The 21,701-nt window shown below is 29.4% G+C and overlaps 4 protein-coding genes across 5 annotated transcripts; 3 read left to right on the forward strand and 1 right to left on the reverse strand.

Annotated features, from left to right (window-relative positions):
• The first annotated feature begins 67 nt into the window (after positions 1-67).
• Positions 68-7,836, forward strand: Dsor1 (mitogen-activated protein kinase kinase 1). The gene is made up of 8 exons (XM_074251077.1): positions 68-659; positions 734-959; positions 1,036-1,148; positions 2,210-2,321; positions 5,718-5,894; positions 6,546-6,753; positions 7,048-7,214; positions 7,371-7,836. The coding sequence occupies exons 1-8, from the start codon at positions 538-540 to the stop codon at positions 7,485-7,487; spliced, it is 1,242 nt and encodes a 413-aa protein (XP_074107178.1). The 5' UTR covers positions 68-537; the 3' UTR covers positions 7,488-7,836.
• Positions 2,372-5,340, reverse strand: LOC141532504 (sodium/potassium-transporting ATPase subunit alpha). The gene has a single exon (XM_074250871.1). The coding sequence runs from the start codon at positions 5,242-5,244 to the stop codon at positions 2,401-2,403; it is 2,844 nt and encodes a 947-aa protein (XP_074106972.1). The 5' UTR covers positions 5,245-5,340; the 3' UTR covers positions 2,372-2,400.
• A 2,463-nt stretch (positions 7,837-10,299) lies between the features above and the next one.
• Smg5 (Smg5 nonsense mediated mRNA decay factor) lies at positions 10,300-16,627 on the forward strand. Its single transcript, XM_074250917.1, has 6 exons — positions 10,300-10,794; positions 11,143-11,365; positions 11,762-11,926; positions 12,853-14,971; positions 15,694-16,029; positions 16,299-16,627. Exons 1-6 carry the CDS (start codon positions 10,712-10,714, stop codon positions 16,364-16,366), a joined length of 2,994 nt encoding a protein of 997 aa, XP_074107018.1. The 5' UTR covers positions 10,300-10,711; the 3' UTR covers positions 16,367-16,627.
• Positions 16,628-18,073: 1,446 nt separating this feature from the next.
• On the forward strand, positions 18,074-21,263 carry LOC141532467 (kielin/chordin-like protein). 2 transcript variants are annotated; one of them, XM_074250812.1, is made up of 7 exons: positions 18,074-18,231; positions 18,297-18,543; positions 20,069-20,175; positions 20,256-20,375; positions 20,448-20,594; positions 20,660-20,713; positions 20,782-21,262. In XM_074250812.1, exons 1-7 carry the CDS (start codon positions 18,165-18,167, stop codon positions 20,955-20,957), a joined length of 918 nt encoding a protein of 305 aa, XP_074106913.1. In that variant the 5' UTR covers positions 18,074-18,164; the 3' UTR covers positions 20,958-21,262. The 2 variants fall into 2 exon arrangements, with proteins under 2 accessions (XP_074106913.1, XP_074106914.1); XM_074250813.1 differs by having other exon boundaries at positions 18,082-18,231; positions 18,300-18,543; positions 20,782-21,263.
• The last annotated feature ends 438 nt before the right edge of the window (positions 21,264-21,701 follow it).

Raw genomic sequence — 21,701 nt, forward strand, 5'->3', positions numbered from 1 at the left:
ATTTTGATATTAATTTAATTGCTTTTTTTATTCGTATTTTATTTTTACGCTTTTAAAATTTTTTTAGGGGGTGAATAGGAACTTTGGCAGAAGTGATCGTAGCTGTCAATAAAAAAGAGACTATTCTGAGTGACAAATAACAATTGGCGATAAATACATAAGTATTTATGAACAATTGAAGTTTAATTTTCGAATAATTAATCTCAATTTTTAATTGTGTAGTTATTTAATCAATAATTAAAATTAAGAAGTAATTTTATTGATTTATATTCGGTAAAAGTTTTAGTAAAGTAATTGTTTGGTTAGTTTTTTATTGACAATTAATTATTGTTTGAGTCAACAATATTTATTTTATTTTTAAAAATTTTTTAAAAGTAATTTGTTTTATTAAACAAAAAAAATTTATTTGTAAAGTCATGAATTATAGTTTTTAATAATTTGCTTATAAGTAAATAAATAAATTAAGTGAATTTTTTTAATTAAAACAAAAAAAAAAAAAAATAGTAATTTTAATTAAAAAGTTGATATAAAAAAATAATGTCGAAAAATAAATTGAATTTAACACTACCTGCTGGTTCTATTGAACCGGCACCGGTGGTATCTCCATCACCACCAGTACCTCCTCTTCCAAGCTACCCGGAACCACCTGTAATACCTGAGTAAGATTAATTTTATTTATAAATATATTAAGTAGTAAAAATTCGATAAATTAATTAACTGATAAATTTTTCAGCGGTGTAATGGGAAAAATCAGTATCGATGCGATACAAGAAAGATTAGAAGAGTTAGAAATGGACGAGGAGCAGAGAAAACGCTTAGAGAGTTTCTTGGGACAAAAGGAGCAAGTCGGCGAGCTCTGTGATGATGATTTTGAAAAGCTGGGTGAGCTGGGAGCTGGCAATGGAGGTGTTGTCATGAAAGTCAGGCATAAAAAATATGGTTTGATTATGGCACGGAAGGTAAATAAATTTTCATTGTGAAAAAAAAAATATTGATTTATGTATCATTGATCTATTTACTTATTGATAATTTCAGTTAATACACTTAGAAGTTAAGCCAGCGATTAAGAAACAAATTATTCGTGAGCTTAAAGTACTTCATGAGTGTAATTTTGCTCATATTGTTGGATTTTACGGAGCATTTTACAGGTAATTTATTCAGTTTATAAATCATTTTTTTTTTGCGTCATTTTTTTATTTTATTTTTACCCTTATTTGATTAAACATTAAAATTTTTGAAGATAACAATACTTGTTAAATTAATTTTATCGCATAATTTTTTTTATTGTTATAAAAATAAGCGACATTTTTCCTTAAAAAAAAAAAAAAAAAAAAAAAAAAAATGCTCAGTCAACATTGATATCCGGATAATGGCTATATCAATACACACTCTCTAGTGTATCAAGGAAGTCAATAAAGCAATCCATAAAATTAATTTAAAATAATTCACGTTACTTATGCGCCAAAAGGGCGTATAAAAAAAATGTTTTCACTCCAACTAACTTAAAAATGTTTATAATATTTTGATCTGTAAGAAAAGAAATTTTTTTTCGGGAATCGACGTAGTTTTGTTCGAATTGTCGAGAAATGCTAAAAAAAATTTTATACGCCCTTATGGCTCCCGCGACCCACCTCGGATGCCATAAGGGCGTATAAACAAATTTTTTTTTGGAAACCGATGTATTTTTCCATGAAATGTGCAGAAATGCAAAAAAAAATTTTTCTTTAAACTAAAAATTTTTTTGGACTTAGAAAAAAAAAAACAAAATTTTTATTATACGCCCTTATGGCATCCGAGGTGGATCCCGGAAGCCATAAAAGCGTATAAAATTTTTTTTTTGCATTTCGGACAAAAATACGTCGATTCTCGAAAAAAAAATTTTTATACACCCTTACGACTTTTCACTAGGACCTTTTGTCGGTATACGCTTTTATGGCATCTGGAACGCGATATTATTTCTAATTTTGAAGACCTTTAGGTCAAAAAAAATTTAATTTTTATTCCAAGTAGAACATTTTTTCATTGAAAGAAAAAGTGCCACTAATGAGATCTTTTACCTTATGCAAAAAAATTTTTTTTGTTCATTTTTCTTACAGATCTGAATTTTATAAACATTTTTAGGTTGGTTGAAGGAAAAAAATTTTTTGTATATGCTTTTGGCATTAGTAACGAGAATTATTAACAAAAATTTATTTGCTTATAATTATAGTGATGGAGAAATAAGTATATGTATGGAGTACATGGACGGTGGGTCACTGGACTTGATTTTAAAAAAAGCAGGCCGTATACCCGAACCAATTCTAGGAACAATAACATCAGCAGTAAGCCTAAATACTTATAAATTACAAATACTTTATTAACAAATTTACACTTTTATTTTTAAACAATTTATTTATAACTTTAATAGTAAGTTTCACTATAAATAATACTCTTTGGATAATTTCTGATACAATATCTTCTGAATTCATCGTATGCCCACAAAAATAATCCAAGAGGCAAACAAGGTAGAAACCAGTAAGGATCAATAGGGAACGTTTTAAGTATTCTTCCAATACCCGGGGTGTATAAAATAAAAACAGTCAACAGTATTTCAAAAAGAAATGAAATATTCAAGAACCAATTATCCATTCCCTGTTGAATCAGAGAATTTCTCCTCGTTTTGCACATCAGCAAGTCAATCATTTGAGTAGTAACAATCGAGATAAAGTATCCAGTTCTCGCTTCGCTCAGCAGCTCCATGCGGCTCTGGTAGCTCCACATCTGGCCATAAGAATCTTTCAAGTCATCAATGTTCTTATTCTCCCAATCCTGTCTCAGACCGAACAGATCTCCCGGCAAAAAGCCATGATAACCGAGTATAAAAAAATAATTTGTGAAACCCGCTAGTGCTTGAGTCATACCGATTTGTCCATAAGAAACTGAAATAAGTCGCTTGTTAACTAGTTTATCATACTGTGGATTTCTTGGAGGACGCTTCATAATATCTGACTCGGGTTTTTCATAAGCCAGCGCTATTGCCGGGAGCATGTCTGTTCCAATATCAACACACAGCACCAGTTCCATGACTAAAGGCAGAGGAATTGACAAAATCAGTCCGCTTAACATCGGTAACATTTCAGGGATTCCCGAAGTGAGCGTATAAGCGATTGATTTTTTTAAATTATCAAAAATCAGTCTACCTTCTTCAATTCCTGTAACGATTGATGAAAAATTGTCGTCCATCAGCACCATATCTGCTGCGTTTTTGGCAACATCCGATCCTGTTACACCCATCGCAATACCGATGTCTGCTTTGCGTAGCGCCGGAGAATCGTTAACTCCGTCACCGGTAACCGCAACTATTTCTCCAAGCCTTTGGCAGCTTTCGACGATTATTAGTTTTTGCTGGGGCGACGTTCGAGCAAATACTATTTCTTCATAACTTTTTATAAGATTATCCAGATCATTGTCAGTCATAAATCGTAACTCTGTTCCAGTTACAATCACCGCCTTGTAATTCTCTTCGACACTGTTTGAATTTGAAGAGACAGTCAATAGTTTGTTGTTGTTGTTGTTGTTATTATTGTTAAATTTGTTATCCAAGTGGATTAATTTTTCAAAACGTGTCTCGTGGCCCTCGCCGATGATTCCTACCATTTTTGCGATAGCCATCGCAGTGACAGGGTGATCACCAGTCACCATTATTACTTTAATCCCAGCGGCACGACAAGTATGGACTGCGTCTGGCACTGAAGGTCTTGGAGGATCCAACAAACTCAACAGCCCCATAAATCTGTAACCTCTCATCGGAAAATTATATTTCTCAATCGTTGAAGTATCAAATTCGTAATTCTCAGCGTAGTCTGTGTACGGCAAGAAAAAATCACAGTATGCAAGTACGCGCTCACCTAAAAATCCCATTTCAGTACAAGCGTGTTTTGCTTCCAGAATGTCCTGCGGAGTCAAAGGTCTCGTGGTTCCGTCCATCGACAAAATGTCCGAACAAAAGTCCATTATAACCTCCGGCGCTCCTTTAATGAAGATATTGAAGCCCTTGTCGTCGCGGTGTATCGAAAGTTGATACTTGGTAACCGAATTGAATGGAATTTCAGCTACTTTAGGATAATTCGCGCGGTATCGCTTCGTAGAGTGGATATGCTCGCAGAATCTTATTATTCCCGTTTCAGACGCGTCGCCAATAACATCACGATCCTCGATCCGTACGAATAAATCCGAGTCGACACGAAATTCAGCTCTCAGGCACAAAGTAACGGCCTTTATCACGGAATTGAATGCTGGTTTTTCGAGCAATAAGTCACGCTCGACTCCCAGATTACCGAGAACCGCTGAAACGTGGTGGCGAATATTTCCAAACCAAATGTTCGAGACGGTCATTTTATTGAGCGTCAGCGTGCCGGTTTTGTCGGAGCATATCGTCGATGTGCTTCCAAGCGTTTCAACAGCTTCCAAGTTGCGGACGAGACAATTTTTGCTGGCCATTTTTTTGGCTGTCAGAGTCAGACTTGTTGTCACTGTGACGAGCAAAACCTCGGGTACATTTGATATTACGATGCTCAGCAAGTAAAGGAACCCTTTCATGATGCTTCTCTCGACGACCAGCGAAACTGTAAAAAAGATTATTCCGAAGACTAGAGAAACTATTGAGATTATTTTAACAAAGTGTTTTATTTCTTTAGCTATCGGGGTTTCGTCTTTGGAGACTTGAGTGGTCAGCCCAGCCAACCGGCCTATCATTGTCTTATCTCCAGTGGCAATAACTACTCCCGTGCCTTCGCCTGCGACCGCGTAGGAGGAAAAAAAGGCAACGTTTTGTGACTCGAGAGGATTTGGGTCTGTTGGATAGTCGGACCGCGGAATCGGTTCACTCTCACCGGTGATACTCGAGTTCTCGACTCTCAAACCAACGGATCGTATTATCCGTATGTCTGCTGGTATTTTATCACCCAGTCTTATCTCAACAATGTCTCCTCTGACAACTTCCTCGGTGGGAATCAATTTTTTTTCCCCGCTTCTTATCACAAGTGCGAAAGTTGGCACCATTCGGGTGAACGACTCCATCACACGTGAGTTCTTTCCTTCTTGGATGTAAGAAAACAGACCGGATATTACAATTATTACAACGACCATCATTCCAAACCATTCTATGCCCTCTTCCTCGTTGTGGACCAGCAGTATTTCTACGAAGTAAATTATGAAGCAGAGCCCTGCGCAAATCCACAGTAGTATCGCAAACCCAGAGAACATAGATTTAAATAATTTTACGTACTCAGGAGTTACTTCTGGAGGTGAAAGAGCGTTAGGTTCTTGAGCGAGACGCAATCGAGCTTCTTCGTTGGTCAATCCGGTTTCAATGTGGGTATTTAGTTTTAAAGACAGCTCGTCTAGTGGGATTATGTGGTCGTCTGTTTGCAGTTCTTGATGCAGGTCTATTAATTCGTCGTCGGTTAATTTTTTCTTTTGTAACTGAAGAGTTGACCCTTTTTTTGTTGATAGTAATGATGGCCCTGCGAATGCCATTATTTATTATTTATTTGTTTGTTTATTAATTTTAATGTTGATACTGATCCATTGAGGTTTGATTATAGTACTTGAATATTGCTGATTTTTGTTTTCTGTTTATATTGTTTTATATAGTTAAGTTGATTATATAAATATTCTATAATTGATTCAAATTTATGAAAAACGTTTTGTGTTTATGTTAATTATTTATTTTTTAGGTTCTCAAAGGACTGAGTTACTTGAGAGATAAACACGCAATAATGCATCGTGATGTTAAGCCAAGTAATATATTAGTTAACAGTGCTGGTGAAATAAAAATATGTGACTTTGGAGTGTCGGGACAATTGATTGATTCAATGGCTAATTCATTTGTAGGCACTCGGAGTTATATGTCGGTAAGTTTTATTATTTTAATAAAATTTTTTTTTATTTTTGTAGACAAATAAATTTGTAAAATTTTACACTAAAAATGACTAAATGTAATTTTATAAAACTATTTTTGGTAATTATTTACAAGTGGGGACAAACCTATTTTTGGCCAAATCTAGGTGAAAAAAAAATTAAAAAATTTTTTTTTTATTCTGCTTGTTTTTATGGCGGATTCATGATAACAAATGTCGTGGAAGGAAAAAGTGGAAATTTCAATAGCTTTTTTGCTTTTAAAAGTTGAAAAAAAATTTGGCTCATGTTTTTGGATCAAATTTCTATTTGATCTTTTTTTGATAAATTTTTTTTTTTAAGTACATAAAAAAACGAACAATTAAAAAAAAAAAAAAAAAAGTTGAACATTATAATTTAAAAAAAAATTTATAAATTTTTTTGAAAATTTTGTAAAATTATGATTATCAATTTTACTTTTTTATGCATTTTTTAAAAAAAAAAAAAAAAAAAAAAACGTATCAATAAAATCAAATAGAAATTTCGTTCAAAAAAATTAAAATTAAAATGATTGATCCCACTTGTAAATATTTACCCTATTTTTTTTTTTTCATATTGTAGCAGTTTGTCAATAAAAGGATGATAAATTTTGTGATTTTTATTTACAGCCTGAAAGATTGCAAGGTACTCATTATTCGGTACAAAGTGATATCTGGTCACTGGGATTATCACTCGTTGAAATGGCTATTGGAATGTACCCTATCCCACCACCAGATACTAAAACATTGATATCGATATTTGGACCGCAAGTTGTACAAAATCTAGAAAATACGACTGCTAATAATAAATCGACACCTACACAATCGCCAGCTCATAGTAAGATTAATTTAAAAATTTATAATCTAGATATATGTTTCTTAAGGTAATTATCGTGGTTAAGACATACCGTCAGAAAATTCTAAATTTTTGTACACTTATTAAGGACATGAGGATGCAATTAGCCTTAAAATTTGAACTCGATTGACCATCGATAAGCCGAGATTAATTTATTTATATATTTATTTTAATTTTTTGACAATATTGTATCATGAAAACTACCTTAAGAAAATTTTTATTTTCCATATTAACATAATATAAATTACTTACATTATAATTTTTTTATTTTTATAGGTGCAAGTAGCCCACGACCCATGGCAATCTTTGAATTGCTGGATTATATTGTTAATGAACCGCCACCCAAATTACCAGCTGGGATTTTTACAGACTCTTTTACTGATTTTGTTGACCGTTGTTTAAAGAAAAATCCAGCAGAACGTGCTGATTTAAAAACACTTATGGTAAGTATATTTATATCATATAATGGGAAAAAAATTTTCATGTTTTATTTGGTCATTAAAATTATCCTCTAAAAATTTTTTAATGACTCAAAATAATTGAGTAAATTTTTTTTATTAAAAAAAATGTTATAAAATATTAATAAACTGATATTGTAGAGCCATGAATGGATCAAAAAAGCTGAATCCGAGAATGTAGACATCGCAGGATGGGTATGTCGAACAATGGATCTGCAACCCACAACTCCAACTCGTTTAGCGAACGTACAGTCTTGAATAAATGTCACTCTTACATACTTGACAACATACATACACGTTCAGTACTCCTAAATGAATGTTTATAATTTCGTCATAATATTTTTTTTTTTAATAAATCTGTTACCTTGATTTGAACGATTTGAACAGTGGCTCTTTAAACTCAGATCTTTCACTTCTTGGATTATATATAATATAATAATAAGAATGAAGGTTGGTTGACGAATCGATAAATTAATAATTAAATCCAAAAAATTTGGATTATTTATTATTTTCAGAATTTTAAAAACAAGCGAGATTAATTGATAATAAAATTGTGCTTATAACATAAAATAATCTATTGATAAATAAACAATAATTATAATAATAACCGTAAGTTTTAAGTAATCATAAAAAAAGTCGCTTATACTTGTGCATTACACGCCACTGTGCTTCAGAAAATTCATATATTATTTTTATTACATTATTAATGAGTTAATTAATATTGAGTATTGATTTTTTTTACTTTATATTTAGTTACCTTATAAAAGTATGTAAGAAACAATTAATAGTATATATTTAGTATCGTTATTCTCATGAGCATCGCTGTATGTTACTGTGATAAGAATCTTATTCGATGAACAAGTAATTAAAAATAATTATATTAATTAGCAACTGCTATAAATATAAAACAATAAACAATAGTTATAGATACAATAGTTCCTATTGAATAAATAATATAATGTATATGGGCATGACTTTTTGAAAGACACTATTCTAAACTAATTAGCTAGATTGTTTTTAATGAATTTTCACATGAAAGCTATAGTATTTCGTTTTATTTATTTTAATTCAAATAAATTAAATGTTTTTCTGTAAATCATTTATTTATTTAAAATAAATAAAAAAAAATTCAATAAATTAATGAGAATGAATTTTTTGTAAATTAGTTGATAAATTATTAAATTTAGTTGTAAAATATTATTAAAAGTAAACAATGGAATTAAAAATTATAAATTGTTAATTATAAAAAAAAAAAAAAAAAAAAAAAAAAAAAACTTAATGATGTAAATTAAGAGAATGGATACATTTTTTTAAACATAATATTGGATATAAAACCAAAAGCAAGAAAATACTATGGCTCTCAAGTACAAATAAACAAAAAATTGTAATAAATAATTAATTGTTTGTGTTCAATTAAAATAAATGATTTTTCACTAAAAAAATATATTTAAAAAGGTAATATAACAACTTGAATGTTTTTGTTAGACATCGTAGACCGATGTAAAAGTCTTAACACACTTTGTTAAAATTTTAAAAAATATAATCTATGCCTCAACAAAACATATAGTATTGAATATTAATGGATTTATAAAAAAATAATTTAGTTTAAAGGAATAGAGTCACTTTTTTATCACAATGCTATAAGTGCCGTGATAAAAAAAGAGGATTTAAATAAATTAAATAGATTTAAATAAATAAAAATATTTAATTTGTTAATTAACTGCGTGAAACGCTAAGAACTGATTTTTTATAATTTTCTTTTATTAATGCTCTTTTATTCCAGTATCTCAGAAAAAGAATATCAATCCTGATATTTTCATTGATAATTATTCTAATAATTATTGAAATAGCCCATTTATTATTATTATTAGTTATTAGATAAAAATTAATTGATAATCATTGTAAAATTGTTAATCTTCAATTCCAAAAAGCCATATGTTTTTATGTATTTATAATTATTATTAATTCATATGCAAAATAACTAATCGTTAATAGTAATATAAATGATAAATTATTATAACGTGTATTGGTTTATCATGTTATAAAAAATACAAATATAATTAATCAAATGTATATTTTGTGTTGTTTTTCCAGTAAAATTTTATATACTAATTTACCAATATACGAATTTTATAAACCAATAGCTAAAACAAAAATTAAATTTAAATGTATCCGCGTGGATAAATTCTTAATGAATAGTACGACCGATCAAATATGATTGATCAAATATAAAAATTTATTGTATCAAGTATTTATGATAATTTGAATTAAAAAAAAAATTACTTCCACCAAGAATAAAATTTCAAAAAAAATTTTTACTTCGGCTAACACAACTTCGGTCTTCCTTTAGGCGTATTATTTATTACAGTTTACTTTTTTCCGTATCTAAACTTTCTGTTTTATATATAAAAACTAGTACATATATTTTTTTTTTTTTTTTATAATAATTTATTAAAAAAATAAACTCTGATATTTAAATATTTAATTTTACTAGAAATTTAAATAGCGCGCCTTAATTTCGACCAATAAGGAATCAGGTCCCATTTTTTGCGAGCTTTGACTATTGACTAACTTCACACTCTCATTAGTTTTATTGTAAGGATTAACTAATCATAAACTTATCAAGATTTTGTTCAATGAAAAATTAAAACTTGATTTAGAAGTAAAAAAAAACAATTTTGAATTTTTAAAAATGAAAGTTAATCTAGCACATATTTAATAATTTTACAAGTTTAATAACAAATAAATTATGGCAAAAAAAAAATTGACATTTAGAAATTAAGAAAATTAAAAATGCAATATATTTTAAAAATAATTTTTTAAAAAAAATTTTTTTGTTAAATAAAATTAAAAAATTGTCAAGTGACAGCTAACTTAAATGTAATTTTAAAAAAAAAATAGTATTTTATTTTTCTGTCATTAGCATGGAATGCCACCTGTAATAAAATTTAAGTGTGATGAGTTAAGTAGTTTTAAATTATTTGACATGATGGCCTTACTATAATTTTTTTGAGGTTAATATTCATTATTCATTCACACTCCTTATCTGTATTCTCCTTGGACAGTATGTGCAATTACTTACATTATTAAATACATGTTTCATTACTTCTGATGAGTTTTTCAAGTTGTCTATTACATGGATCTAAAACTACACTTCCGGATAACGTAGATGCTCGTTAAAGATTACTAATTGAAATAAAAAAAAAAAAAAAAGTGCTGCAGTGTCAATTGATAATAAATATTAGTTATAAATTTTATTTGAATCTAAATTTTTTTTTTACTTATTAAAACTTTTTATTTATTTTATAAACAGCGACTTGATAAAAATTATAATTAAAAAAAAAACTCAAATGACGAATTCAAATGAATTAGCGAGACGCAGTTTCTTACGGCAAGAGATCGCAGTAAGATGATTAAATGTTTTGTTAATAAAGTATGTATTACAAAAGAAATGAAATATGAGTTGAAGACAATAATTAAAAATGAGAAAATCTCATCAAAATATTGCTGCAGTAGATGCTGCTAGCAATGCAGACTGCCTTGAGATTACCAGAAAATTGTACAGGTTAGAAATTTTATTTTAAATGTATTTTGTTCATTTTAATGCTCTTTTTTTTATTAATTAGTAATTTAATTTAAATTAAATAGAAATTTTATTTTATTTTTTAAGTAAATAAAATATGAAAATTAAGTTAGCCGACATCTAAACTTTTTTAGAATTTTTTTTATTAATAAAATTATTACAAAAAAATGTCACATGTAAAAATTTGAAAAGCTATACGTGCAATTTTTTAAAAATATTTTTTTATTGCTGATTCAATTAAAAAAAAAAAAAAAATTTCACTGTCGGCTAATTTTAGTTTTTTTATAAAATTAATATTTAATTATAATTTTGATGGGTAATTTTTTTCAGAGGAGTTACGGATGTTGCTAAACGACTTGACGAGCAAAAAGCATCAGCGTTAACAATTAAAGATATATTTACGCCGTCAAGTGAAATATTACGTGGCAAATTGAAAGATTATTGTGAAAGATTAATTTTTAATGATCCAATCGGCCATGCACGAAAAATCGAGGAGCTCTTGTGGCGACGTGCATTCTACGATGTCGTGTCGACAGCTAAAAAATTACGAAAGGTAAAATATATAAATAAATTTATTTTAGAATTTTAATCGGATATTATTTTAATATCAGATAACAAAATGATAAAAGTTACTTTTGGACAATTATAATTATCTTGGTTTATTTATTTATTTCATTTCGTGACATTTTGTTGGCTTGATTAAAACTTTATCAGGTGTCAAAATAATCAAAGCTTTCAAAAATTAAATATTAAACAATTAACACGTACTGTTGTTAAACATTAGTTTTAAAGCTTATAATTAAAAATCTGTTTTTGGAATTTTAAATAGTATTTTGCTAAATTTAATCAATAAATCAAGAGAATTGACATTCATGCTCCATTTTATGTTGTTATCTCAGACTTGAGTTAACATCATAATGATAATATAATATGATTGTATAATTTTAAGGGAAATGTCTGGAATGATGTGGAAAAAGCTTTATTATCAACGCATCTATCAGTTGGTGTGGGATTTTATCATCATTTGATCCTGAAGCTTCAATTAGAGTGCGGGCTTGACTTAGCAGGCATTGTTGATTTTGCTTATCCACAACAGAGACATGGTCTATCAGATGTAAGTTTAATGAACAGTTGTACTGAATAACCTTGAGGGATTATTCTATTTTGGCACTTACGAAATTTAGTATTTTTCGAAAGTAAACATATTCAAAAATATTGTGACATAATTTTAGAAAAATCGAAGCAATTTTAACTATACTTTTTCGTACTTTAAATGCTATTACCTTAATCATTCTAGCCGATATGTGTACCAGGGCGTTTCTGAACCGCTTGTTGAAAAAATCTTAAAGCTTCTGAAATTTTAATTGCATATTCTGTAGCAGAACTGTTGCAAAATTTGTATTTTTAATACATAGCGTTCCAGATGCCATAAGGGCGTTTACCGGCAAAAGGTCGTATAAAATTTTTTTTTTTTTCGGGAAACGACGTAGTTTCGTTCGAAATGTGCAGAAATGCAAAAAAAAAAAATTTATACGTCCTTATGGCTTCCGGGACCCACTTCAGATGTCATAAGGGCGTATAATAAAATTTTGTTTTTTTTTTTTGTAAGTCCAAGAAAATTTTTAGTTAGGAAAAAAAATTTTTCTTGTATTTCTGCACATTTCATACAAAAATACTTTGATTCCCGAAAAAAAAAATTTTTTTTATACGCCCTTATGACATCCGAGGTGAGGGCCAGAATCTATTTACTTTTCAAAGATTCTTATTTAATTGTCGTTTTCGTTATTAAAATGTTAACAAAAAAAATTTTTTTTCTATTGTAGTTTATGAGTCTTTTATTAAGTTAAACAAGTTATATATCATTGAACAGGAAGTATTCTCAAAAAAATAAATAGAAATAGTGTTTTTTTTTTTTAGGCGTTTTAAATAGAATAACCCCTTAAAAACAATTTTATTGTCTTTAAAAATCAACAATATTAAAATAAATTTAAATTTCTTACTAATTTGAATACTAACAAACTAAATAATCTCATTTAACAGCGTGGAGAAAAAAATATCACACCTAAATTTAAGTCCGAAGAAGCTCAACAATGTGTAATTCGTATAATCCATCGTAGCTTAATCTGCTTGGGTGACTTAGCACGTTACAAATTGGATTTAGATTCAACCTGGGATCCAATGATAGCAACCAGATACTACAAAATGGCAATAACAATAGACCCAAACATCGGAATGCCTCACAATCAATTAGGAACAGTAGCTGGAATTAAAAATTACGGCGTCGACGCTGTTTATCATTACATGCGTTGCATTTTGTGTTCAGAATCATTCGAAGGAGCTGAAGGTAACTTGAAACGTATTATATCATCGCACCTGTTCAACGAAAAAGAAAAATTACCCTCACAACGTTGCGCTGCTCGTCTTTTTACTCTTTTGCAAAAGTGGAACAATGGAACACCTGTTCACACAGATAAAATTAATGAGGATTGTCAAAACTTGCTGTCTGATATCGAGACTTGTATGACTACTGATAAGTTAAACACTCAAACAAGTAATGATTTTAATTCTAACACTCCTGATAATAATGATGATAATGATAGCAACTTACCACGCACTATTGAAAAGTATTTGCAAAACTGTAAATCCGAACAGCCTTTGCCAAACTTGAGTTACGATGTTATCTTCAAAATGGTCGCCATTTGTTTGATGTCTGTATCAAAATTACAATCGAGAGAATCCTCGCAAGTTCAAGGAGTAATTGCGTTTGTTCTGTCATTGCTCTCACAGTTGATACAAGTTGTTATAGATAATTTACAGAAGTACGTTGTTGAGTCACTGCCGAATGGATTGTTGGTCAAGGAGCAACCTTACGTCGAGGAGAAACTAATTGTTGAGTCAGAAAATTCCGAAGAGCTTAACAATGACTTGAACGTTAATGACAATACCAAAAATCTTGATGATTTAAAAATCAATGCCAATGGACATCTAGTTAACGGGAGTGTTAAACCCAAAGGTAAAGGTAAAGTCAGAAAGAGTTTACTGAGTAAATTTCGTCGTCGCAAGCGGATCAATTCTTCTGATTCGGACAACAGCGACTTGGATATCCCGCACTCGGATGATTCAAGCGATGATTTGAATTCTGATATTTCAGAGACTGAAGAGGACGCTCTGAGCAATTGTGAGGTCCATTCAGACGCTGATGATTTGACCGACGATGAAGCCGAGGAAAATTGTGTAGATGTTAGTTGTGAACAAGTGGGTTTAGTCAATGGCCTTGCTACTGTTGATGTTCAGGAGGTTGCGGTAAAGAATGAGGAAAATGAGTCGGATAGTAATAAAAGTCCGCCAGTAAACGGAACCAGCTCGCCGATTGATTATTTATTTCAAAAGAAACACGTTAATCTGATGAACTATTTCAACTTGTTATCCAAAGAAGGGTTATTTTACTCGATAAAAATATGTTTTGATTGGCTGAAAAGCAACCCGGAGATTATTAAATCGATTAGCAACAGCTCACGAAGTCTGTTACAACGCATAGCTACTTTTATTAATCTGATAAATGTTAACACTGATGTTATTTTTACTAAATGGGAGCGAGATCGCGAGACAGTTACTTTGAAGGCTAATAAATTACAGGAGTATTGTAAAACAGTGCCACTGCCGGAGGATATTGATTTACGCGGACTTAATGTTTTGCAAAATGCTCACAAAGATATTGATTGGCAGATACTCCGTAAATTGATGATCAGTAAAAATGAGGAAATACTTTTGAGAATCATCAAGCTCACTGACTTTGGAAATTTTCTCAGCGCTATTGAGGGCTCTGGTTTTGCATATAATGAAGAGGATAATTTGTTTGTGGTTGCTCAGGCTGAAAAAGAGCCGGATTTAATTAAAAAAGAGGATGAAGGAACAGAACAGGAAGAACGCGTTGTTAAGAATGACAATGAAATCAATTCAGAGCACCCACGTGGCAAATTAATGCGTCATATGGGTAAGTTGTGGTTGAAAGCTGAAGTACGAGCGTTAGAAACTCGGCTGAGGTCTAAATTAATGTCACCGTACCTCGTTGTCGATCATGAAGCTCTCACTAAACACACACCAGCACTCAAGCGTTTAGTTTACGCTAAAAAATTCGTTATTGTTATTCCTTCAATTGGTAAGTTTTATTTGTTTAGTTAGTTTATTAAGGGGCACACCTTGTGTGACAGCCTAGAAAAAAGCTGATTTTCGGGAATTAAAAAAAAAACTACTGTATCAATTGTTTTAAAATTTTGAGAGTTTCTTTATACATATTTTAAGAATACACAGTAAAATTTCTAAAGAAAAAAATTGAATATTTTTCGAGTTACTCGCGATCTCCGACGGCGCTAAAAAAAAAAGGTCCTTCACTGCTGCAGTCATTCCGGTCTTCTCCGTGGATGAAACCAAAAAAAAAAAAATTCTCGTTAAACTAGAAGATATTGTCCGTTCGATGATTCACGGTTGAAAAAAAAAATATCAAAAATTGACAAAATGGCGGCGTTTTTTTAAAAAAAAGTTGAATTTTACCCAAAATTTTGGTCGTTTTGGGCCTGTCAAAATTAGATTTTTGATCAAATCAAAAAACAGGAGGTTCATTGAATGGAGAAATATATATAGAACATGCAGAAAAAAATTTGGTAGTGATCGGATCATTTGTCTTCGAGTAATTACTGTAACAAATTCAAAAAATGCTGTTTCGAGAACAATAATTGGCTGTAACTCAAAAACTTTTTATCGAAATATAAAAAAAAAACGATTTTGTAAAAATTTCACACTTGGTGTGCTTGTGCCTCTTAATTATATGATTATTATTTATTATTTTTTTTTTTTTTAATCATTTTTATCTTTTTTGATTAGTTGTTTCGGCGTTGGATGAAATGAAACGTACTAGTGGGCGAGCACGTGAAGCAACAAGGTGGTTGGAAAATCAATTGCAAAAAGGATCACGTTTCTTGCGAGCTCAGAGACCACACGAACGTCTTGCACTTCCGTTGATTAAGGGACCTAGACCTAAGGATAAAGAGGCCTGGCTTTTCTTCCAGATTATCGAGTGTTGTCATTACCTTACTCAGCAAAATAAAGTCGGTCTCAGTAGCGATAATGAAGCCCCAGTTGTTACTTTATTGACTGGTATCAGTACCGAGGAGAGAAAATCATCAAATTTTTGTCCAGATGGTCTAGCAAAAAGTGCAGGTTTGTTTTTTTCAATTACATTTTTTTTTTTTTTTTAATTTTGGTTTTAAGATAGGTGACCACATTGAAAGGCTAAAAAATGCAAACATTTCAATAACTTTTTGTTCATGCTTTGAATCCATATTATTAAGAGAATAATCAAAATTTTGTCAATTTTGTATCATTATTGTTTATTAAAAAAATTTTTAGGGGTGATTTTTAAAAGTATAAGGTGGTCACCTACTTTAAGAAATGAATTTTTTTTTAACATAAATTATTTTATGTTTTAGGTGTTAATCTTGAACACATTGAATCATTTCACACCAAATGGAAAACCTCAAGCAAAAGTCACGGTTGAAAATACTCGATCTGGAAAAATATGTGTTTCAGCTGCCATTGATCTGATGTCAATGTAATAACATCCACAATAACTCACGCCCTCGTACAGTACCGTTAATCCATGATGGTCATTCAAGGGCTTAGAGGGTTGGAAACCCAAGAAATTACATTAAATAAAAAATCATTAAACTATTTAAAAAATTTAAACATCATATCGAGTGAAAATAGACATGTACTGTCATACTAATTGATTCATTAAACTGGTTATTTCTTAAAAAAATATTTAATCTCTAATTTTTTTTTTTCAACCTTTGAATCATCCAATAATAATAATAGCGATTCATCATCGTTTTTGTATGAAATATGTATGAATTATAAGAAAAAATTATACGTATAATTTTTTTGAAGTACACGGCGAAAAAAACAGGGATTTTTCCTATTTTTGCATAGGAAAAATTGCTATGTTGACATAGGAATTTTTCAAATGTCAACATAGGAATTTTTGCAATGGTAACATGGGAATTTTTTTTTTATTAACATGATAGAAATATCCATGACATAGGAAAAATTTATTTATAACTAAAATTCATGTAACTTAATTGAATAATTACAAATTTACATTATACTTTTCTCATTCAAGCAATCTCAGATAATTTAAAAGTAAAACAGTGATATACAGTCGGTTTGGGATGAAAAAATTCGAGGAAATTTTTTTTCAAATTTTACTTTACATTTAAAAAAAAATTAAAAATCCAGCAGATTATGGACGGTGTGGCTTAATGCATTCCATGCAAAATCGCTTTACCCAAACAAAAAAAAGCTATTAATTTTTCAACAAAACCGCTTTTTTATTTTTAAATTGCCATAACTTTTTCAAAAATGGACTTATCGGAACGTTTTTTTTTTTTTCAAAATTTTTTTTATTAAATGTTTATTTTGGGTGAAAATGGAAAAAAATTATTCAAACCTATCTTCATTGTTATAATCTGATTTTAAAATTATTAAAAATTTCAAATTTTTATTTTTTATTGGTTCATGAGATAGTGACATTTGTGGTTATCAAGAATCTATTATAGTTTTATTTTTCAGATGACCATAACGGCAAAAATCATAGTAACGAGGACCCAGTCTTTTTTTTCCCCTTTACTTCAAGGACGCATAACTCAATAAAAAAAAATTTTTTTTTTTAAATTAATTTTGTGAACTCTCTGAATATAAATAAACAAACGATAAAAAAATGGACAGTAAAAACATAAAATGCTTTTTTTTTATCGACGCTTTTTTTTTTTTTTAAACGCTCGAAATTCGGGCCTCTAGACTAGAAAACTCTTAAGTATGGAATTAGCTAGAAGTTGCAGAGATTGCCTTTCGGGTCAACCGTTTTCCTAATTTTTTTACTTGTAATAATTAAATTGATAAACAAAATTAAAAATTTTCGAATGACGAAGGGGAAGGGCGCATTTTAAAATCATGTTTTTCTTTAGAGTTATCTTTTATTATAATAAACACGGAAGAAACATGTGCTTAACAATACAAAATGAATTTTAATTAAAATTTATCCTTATTGATGTAAGACTAGTGATAATCATTACTAGGTAATGGTAGTTAGATAAGTGGGATTTTTAATTAATAATTTTATCTACGGCTCAATCAATTTATGCTTGTTATGTATTTTTAAATAAAGCGCAAATTGAGTAATATTTATTTTACAATTTACAGTTTACATTACTAGGGTATTCCCATCACAAATATTGGAAAATATTGTATTGCCAGTTAGCGAATATTTGCTTGAACAATTTAGTGACTCGCGAGCAGCCATGGGATCCACACGCATCGCTTTTACTTGCTACTACTTGCTGTTTGTTGCAGCGATTTTTGCTGAACGTAATTTGAAACATTTTATTATTTAAGTAATAAGTATTATCGTAATTAATTAATCTTTTATTTAGAAGCTTGTGACAAGTCAAAATGTCCTGGTCCTACTAAATATTACAAAGATTTACGTTGTACTCCTGTCTATCGTTCACCAGAAGATTGTTGTCCGTACAAATACAATTGCGATCATTTGTACAATAGGTCTCTACAAAAGTGTTACATTAACGGGGGCCATGAATACGAAATTGGAGAAAAGTTGAGAGAGGAAGATCGGAATCCTTGCGATATTGGATGTATCTGTCGTAACGGTCGGGATAATATGTAAGTGAATTAATTGAAGAAAAAAATTTTTTTTTAAAAGGATTCTAGAATAAATACGTCACAATTGATATTTAAATTTTTAACAAATATTAAAACTATTAGTTTAGTTAATTATTGAAAGATTTATTGATAATTAATTAATAATAGTGATAGAAGTTGACTTAGAAAAATTTTTTATAAAATTTATTTTTGACAAAATGTACACCGGATTATTTTTATTATTATTCTATTGCGAAACTATCGAAGTTATTTTTAGTTAAGACTTAAATCAATTAAATGATAAGAAAGACAATACTGAATTCAACGATTTTTTAGATTTTTATAACAATTAAATTATAATGAAAAAAGTTAGCAAAAAAATTTTCAAAAAATTGTAGATGAAAATTTTTTAAAATATTAACTTCCCGCTAAAAAAATCAAAGATTTTCAAAAATTTCTAAAAATTATTTGGACCGATAGATTTTGAGAATTTTTTTTTTGGAATAATTTTCAAACAGCTCGATGGATCAACTCCAAAAACTAATCGGCTTTTGATCTTGAAAAACCACGTTGATCTCCGCTTATCCGATCAAAATAGGTTGATTCGTTTGAGAGATGTGAACGACAGAAAACCGAAAAAAGTGTTTTTTCGGAATTACTCCGAAATTCTTTGTTCGATCAATTTAAACTTAACATGATAAAAATAATTACTTGCATTACTAACTTTAAGATAAAACTATTGTAAAAAAGTAAATGATTCTTTTATCTTTTTATAAGAATTATAATGATATAGACTTTAAGAAGTATTTAAAAATTTTTGAAATTTTTATAATAAGTCAATTACTATAAAAAACAATTAGTAACACGGTTGACCATGCCTAGGAGCTTAAAATTGCGCTTATGAGGTTTTTGAGCTCTTCGAGCTCAAAACTACAATTTATGTGTTATTTTGAGATCTTCGAGCGTGTCAAAAAATTTCGAAAAATTCAACTTTTTTGCGCTTGATTTCTGCGCAATAACTTTTGAATGCGATAATTTTTCATATTTCTGTAAATTACATCTTAAAGCTTATTTAACAAGCTTTAATTCACATGCTTTATCATTTTTTAAAGTTAATTGTATCAAATATGAAAGAAAATTAAAAATTATTTTTTTCTATTCATTAAAAAATCTACTTCCATTTCGGCTGCCGAATGGCCTTTTTTTACTTTCCAAGGGCTATATACTATTTTTTTGTCCGATGACGGCGGAAAGTGGCAACTTTGTTTAGCGCAGCGGGACAAAAGTTGCCACTTTCCGCCCGGAGGGCAATAGTATATTACAACCCTTAGCAAGGAAAATAAGAAAAGTCCCAGATGAGATGTAATTGTTGGCCGAGGCGAAGCTGAGGTCGACAAACATGTGATTTGAGGCTTTTCTTATTTTTCTTGCTAAGGGTTGTAATATACTATTCTTCCTTCTAAAGAAACTTGACTTTAATCAAAAATTATCTTCAAATTTATATTCTAAAATTATGTAATATTTGACAATTTTTCTTCTTTATCAGTGCGAAGTTCATTTGCGCTCAAGTAGATTGTTTTTATGGACCTGTAACACCCGGCTGTTATCGGAAAATTAGTCCATCTCAATGTTGTCCCGGTGAAGAAGTTTGTCGTAAGTATTTAAGAATATAAATTATTCACAACAAGTTATCTTAATTAATTAGTAAAAACGTATTTGTTGTAATTTTGCAGCTGAAAAGCCAGAAGACAGAGCTACGTGTGAAGTAGATGGTAAAATTTATAAAGACGGGGAATACTTTAAGGTGGCATCAGAGCCAGAAAAAACTTGTGTCTGCCAACCAGGATATACTGGTAATTTGTCAATAAATAATTATCTGCTACAGTTACAATTATGGTTCTTAATTTATTAATTTTTTTATCAAGGAGAGAACGTGCCGCCTTTTTGTATAGAATTAAAATCTAAGTGTAGTCCAGAAAATCGTCATCCCTCAGATATTCATAATCGTTGTGCTCCAGTTTACTATAGCTCTCAATCACCACAATCTTCTTGCAGTGTATTTTCTAGATGCCGTAAGTATTAAATTATTTATTTTGACATTCAATTTCTATTTAAATAAATGCGAAATTTTTTATAGAAAATTCACGAGATCAAGTTATTAAAAAAAATGAAACTAGCACATCCGATCAAGGTATATCGTTTAGTTTTAAAATTTAAAGAAGAAATACGAGTATGGAAATTAATAAATATTTATTTCAGACATGACTTGTAAATTCGGTAACTTGACAATGAATGCTGGAGATGAGCTCAATCAAGCAACTGATTACAACTCTGTGTGTATCAAATGTGTCTGTGAAGTAGGTCCAGTTCTTACTTGCCAACGCTTACCAAGTGAAGAATGTGATATATCGAAGCATCCACCTTTTGAGATTTAATGGAATACGATTATTGTTTACTCATTCTTTAAAAAATGAGATAATACTGAAATCAGTAGACATCTAAAAATTTTTTTATTTTTATGACAAATCCATTAAAGGAAGAAATATTTTTTAAAAATTTGCACTTGTAATTTTTTTTTTAATTTTTAGATGTAGAATTTTTTTATTTAAATTTTTTTTATAGTAATTTAAATGTTGTAAAAATCCTAAAAATTTACAGGTGTCTGTTAATTTGAATGTAATGATATTTTATTTTTTAATTATAATTAGTTTTTTTTTAATCTTTGATAAAGATTATATTATATGTATTCACTTGAAAAATGAATAAATTATAAATTGAAAAAATCGCTGTTGTTTTATTTTTTTAAATCAAAATAATTATTTTAATCCATGAAAATTAATTTAGCCGATATCTAAAAATTCATAGAATTTTTTTTATTGAAAAAATTACTACAAAAAAATAAAAATAATATTTCTTTTGAAAAAAACTTCAATTAGAAAAAAAAATTTTTTTGTTTCAATTTAATAAATTGAAAATCAAAAACGTCGGTCTTTGGAATTATTTTTTACTTCAGTAAATTAATAATTTTAATGTATAAATCTAAAGTATCTTAGAAACATTAATTAATAAATAATTTTTAATTTAAAGTTCCCGCTAAAAAAAATTAAAACCCGTTCGAGTTTTCATCAGATCTCGTGCGGCTGTGGGACGATATTAAAATTGACAGACAATTTATGATT

The sequence above is a fragment of the Cotesia typhae genome, unplaced genomic scaffold (genome assembly GCF_013202065.1).
Source record: "Cotesia typhae breed Kobodo isofemale line unplaced genomic scaffold, CoteBio_Ctyphae contig_65, whole genome shotgun sequence".
NCBI lineage: Eukaryota > Metazoa > Arthropoda > Insecta > Hymenoptera > Braconidae > Cotesia > Cotesia typhae.

Excerpts from the sequence above, each read along its gene's own strand:
- Dsor1 (XM_074251077.1), top strand. The coding sequence starts at position 538 with ATGTCGAAAAATAAATTGAATTTAACACTACCTGCTGGTTCTATTGAA. Across the intron at positions 2,322-5,717 it reads TAGGAACAATAACATCAGCA|GTTCTCAAAGGACTGAGTTA; the intron begins GTAAGCCTAAAT and ends TTTATTTTTTAG. Across the intron at positions 5,895-6,545 it reads GCACTCGGAGTTATATGTCG|CCTGAAAGATTGCAAGGTAC; the intron begins GTAAGTTTTATT and ends TTTTATTTACAG.
- LOC141532504 (XM_074250871.1), bottom strand. The coding sequence starts at position 5,244 with ATGTTCTCTGGGTTTGCGATACTACTGTGGATTTGCGCAGGGCTCTGC.
- Smg5 (XM_074250917.1), top strand. The coding sequence starts at position 10,712 with ATGAGAAAATCTCATCAAAATATTGCTGCAGTAGATGCTGCTAGCAAT. Across the intron at positions 14,972-15,693 it reads TATTGTTATTCCTTCAATTG|TTGTTTCGGCGTTGGATGAA; the intron begins GTAAGTTTTATT and ends TTTTTTGATTAG. Across the intron at positions 16,030-16,298 it reads TGGTCTAGCAAAAAGTGCAG|GTGTTAATCTTGAACACATT; the intron begins GTTTGTTTTTTT and ends TTTATGTTTTAG.
- LOC141532467 (XM_074250812.1), top strand. The coding sequence starts at position 18,165 with ATGGGATCCACACGCATCGCTTTTACTTGCTACTACTTGCTGTTTGTT. Across the intron at positions 18,232-18,296 it reads TGCAGCGATTTTTGCTGAAC|AAGCTTGTGACAAGTCAAAA; the intron begins GTAATTTGAAAC and ends TCTTTTATTTAG. Across the intron at positions 18,544-20,068 it reads CGTAACGGTCGGGATAATAT|TGCGAAGTTCATTTGCGCTC; the intron begins GTAAGTGAATTA and ends CTTCTTTATCAG.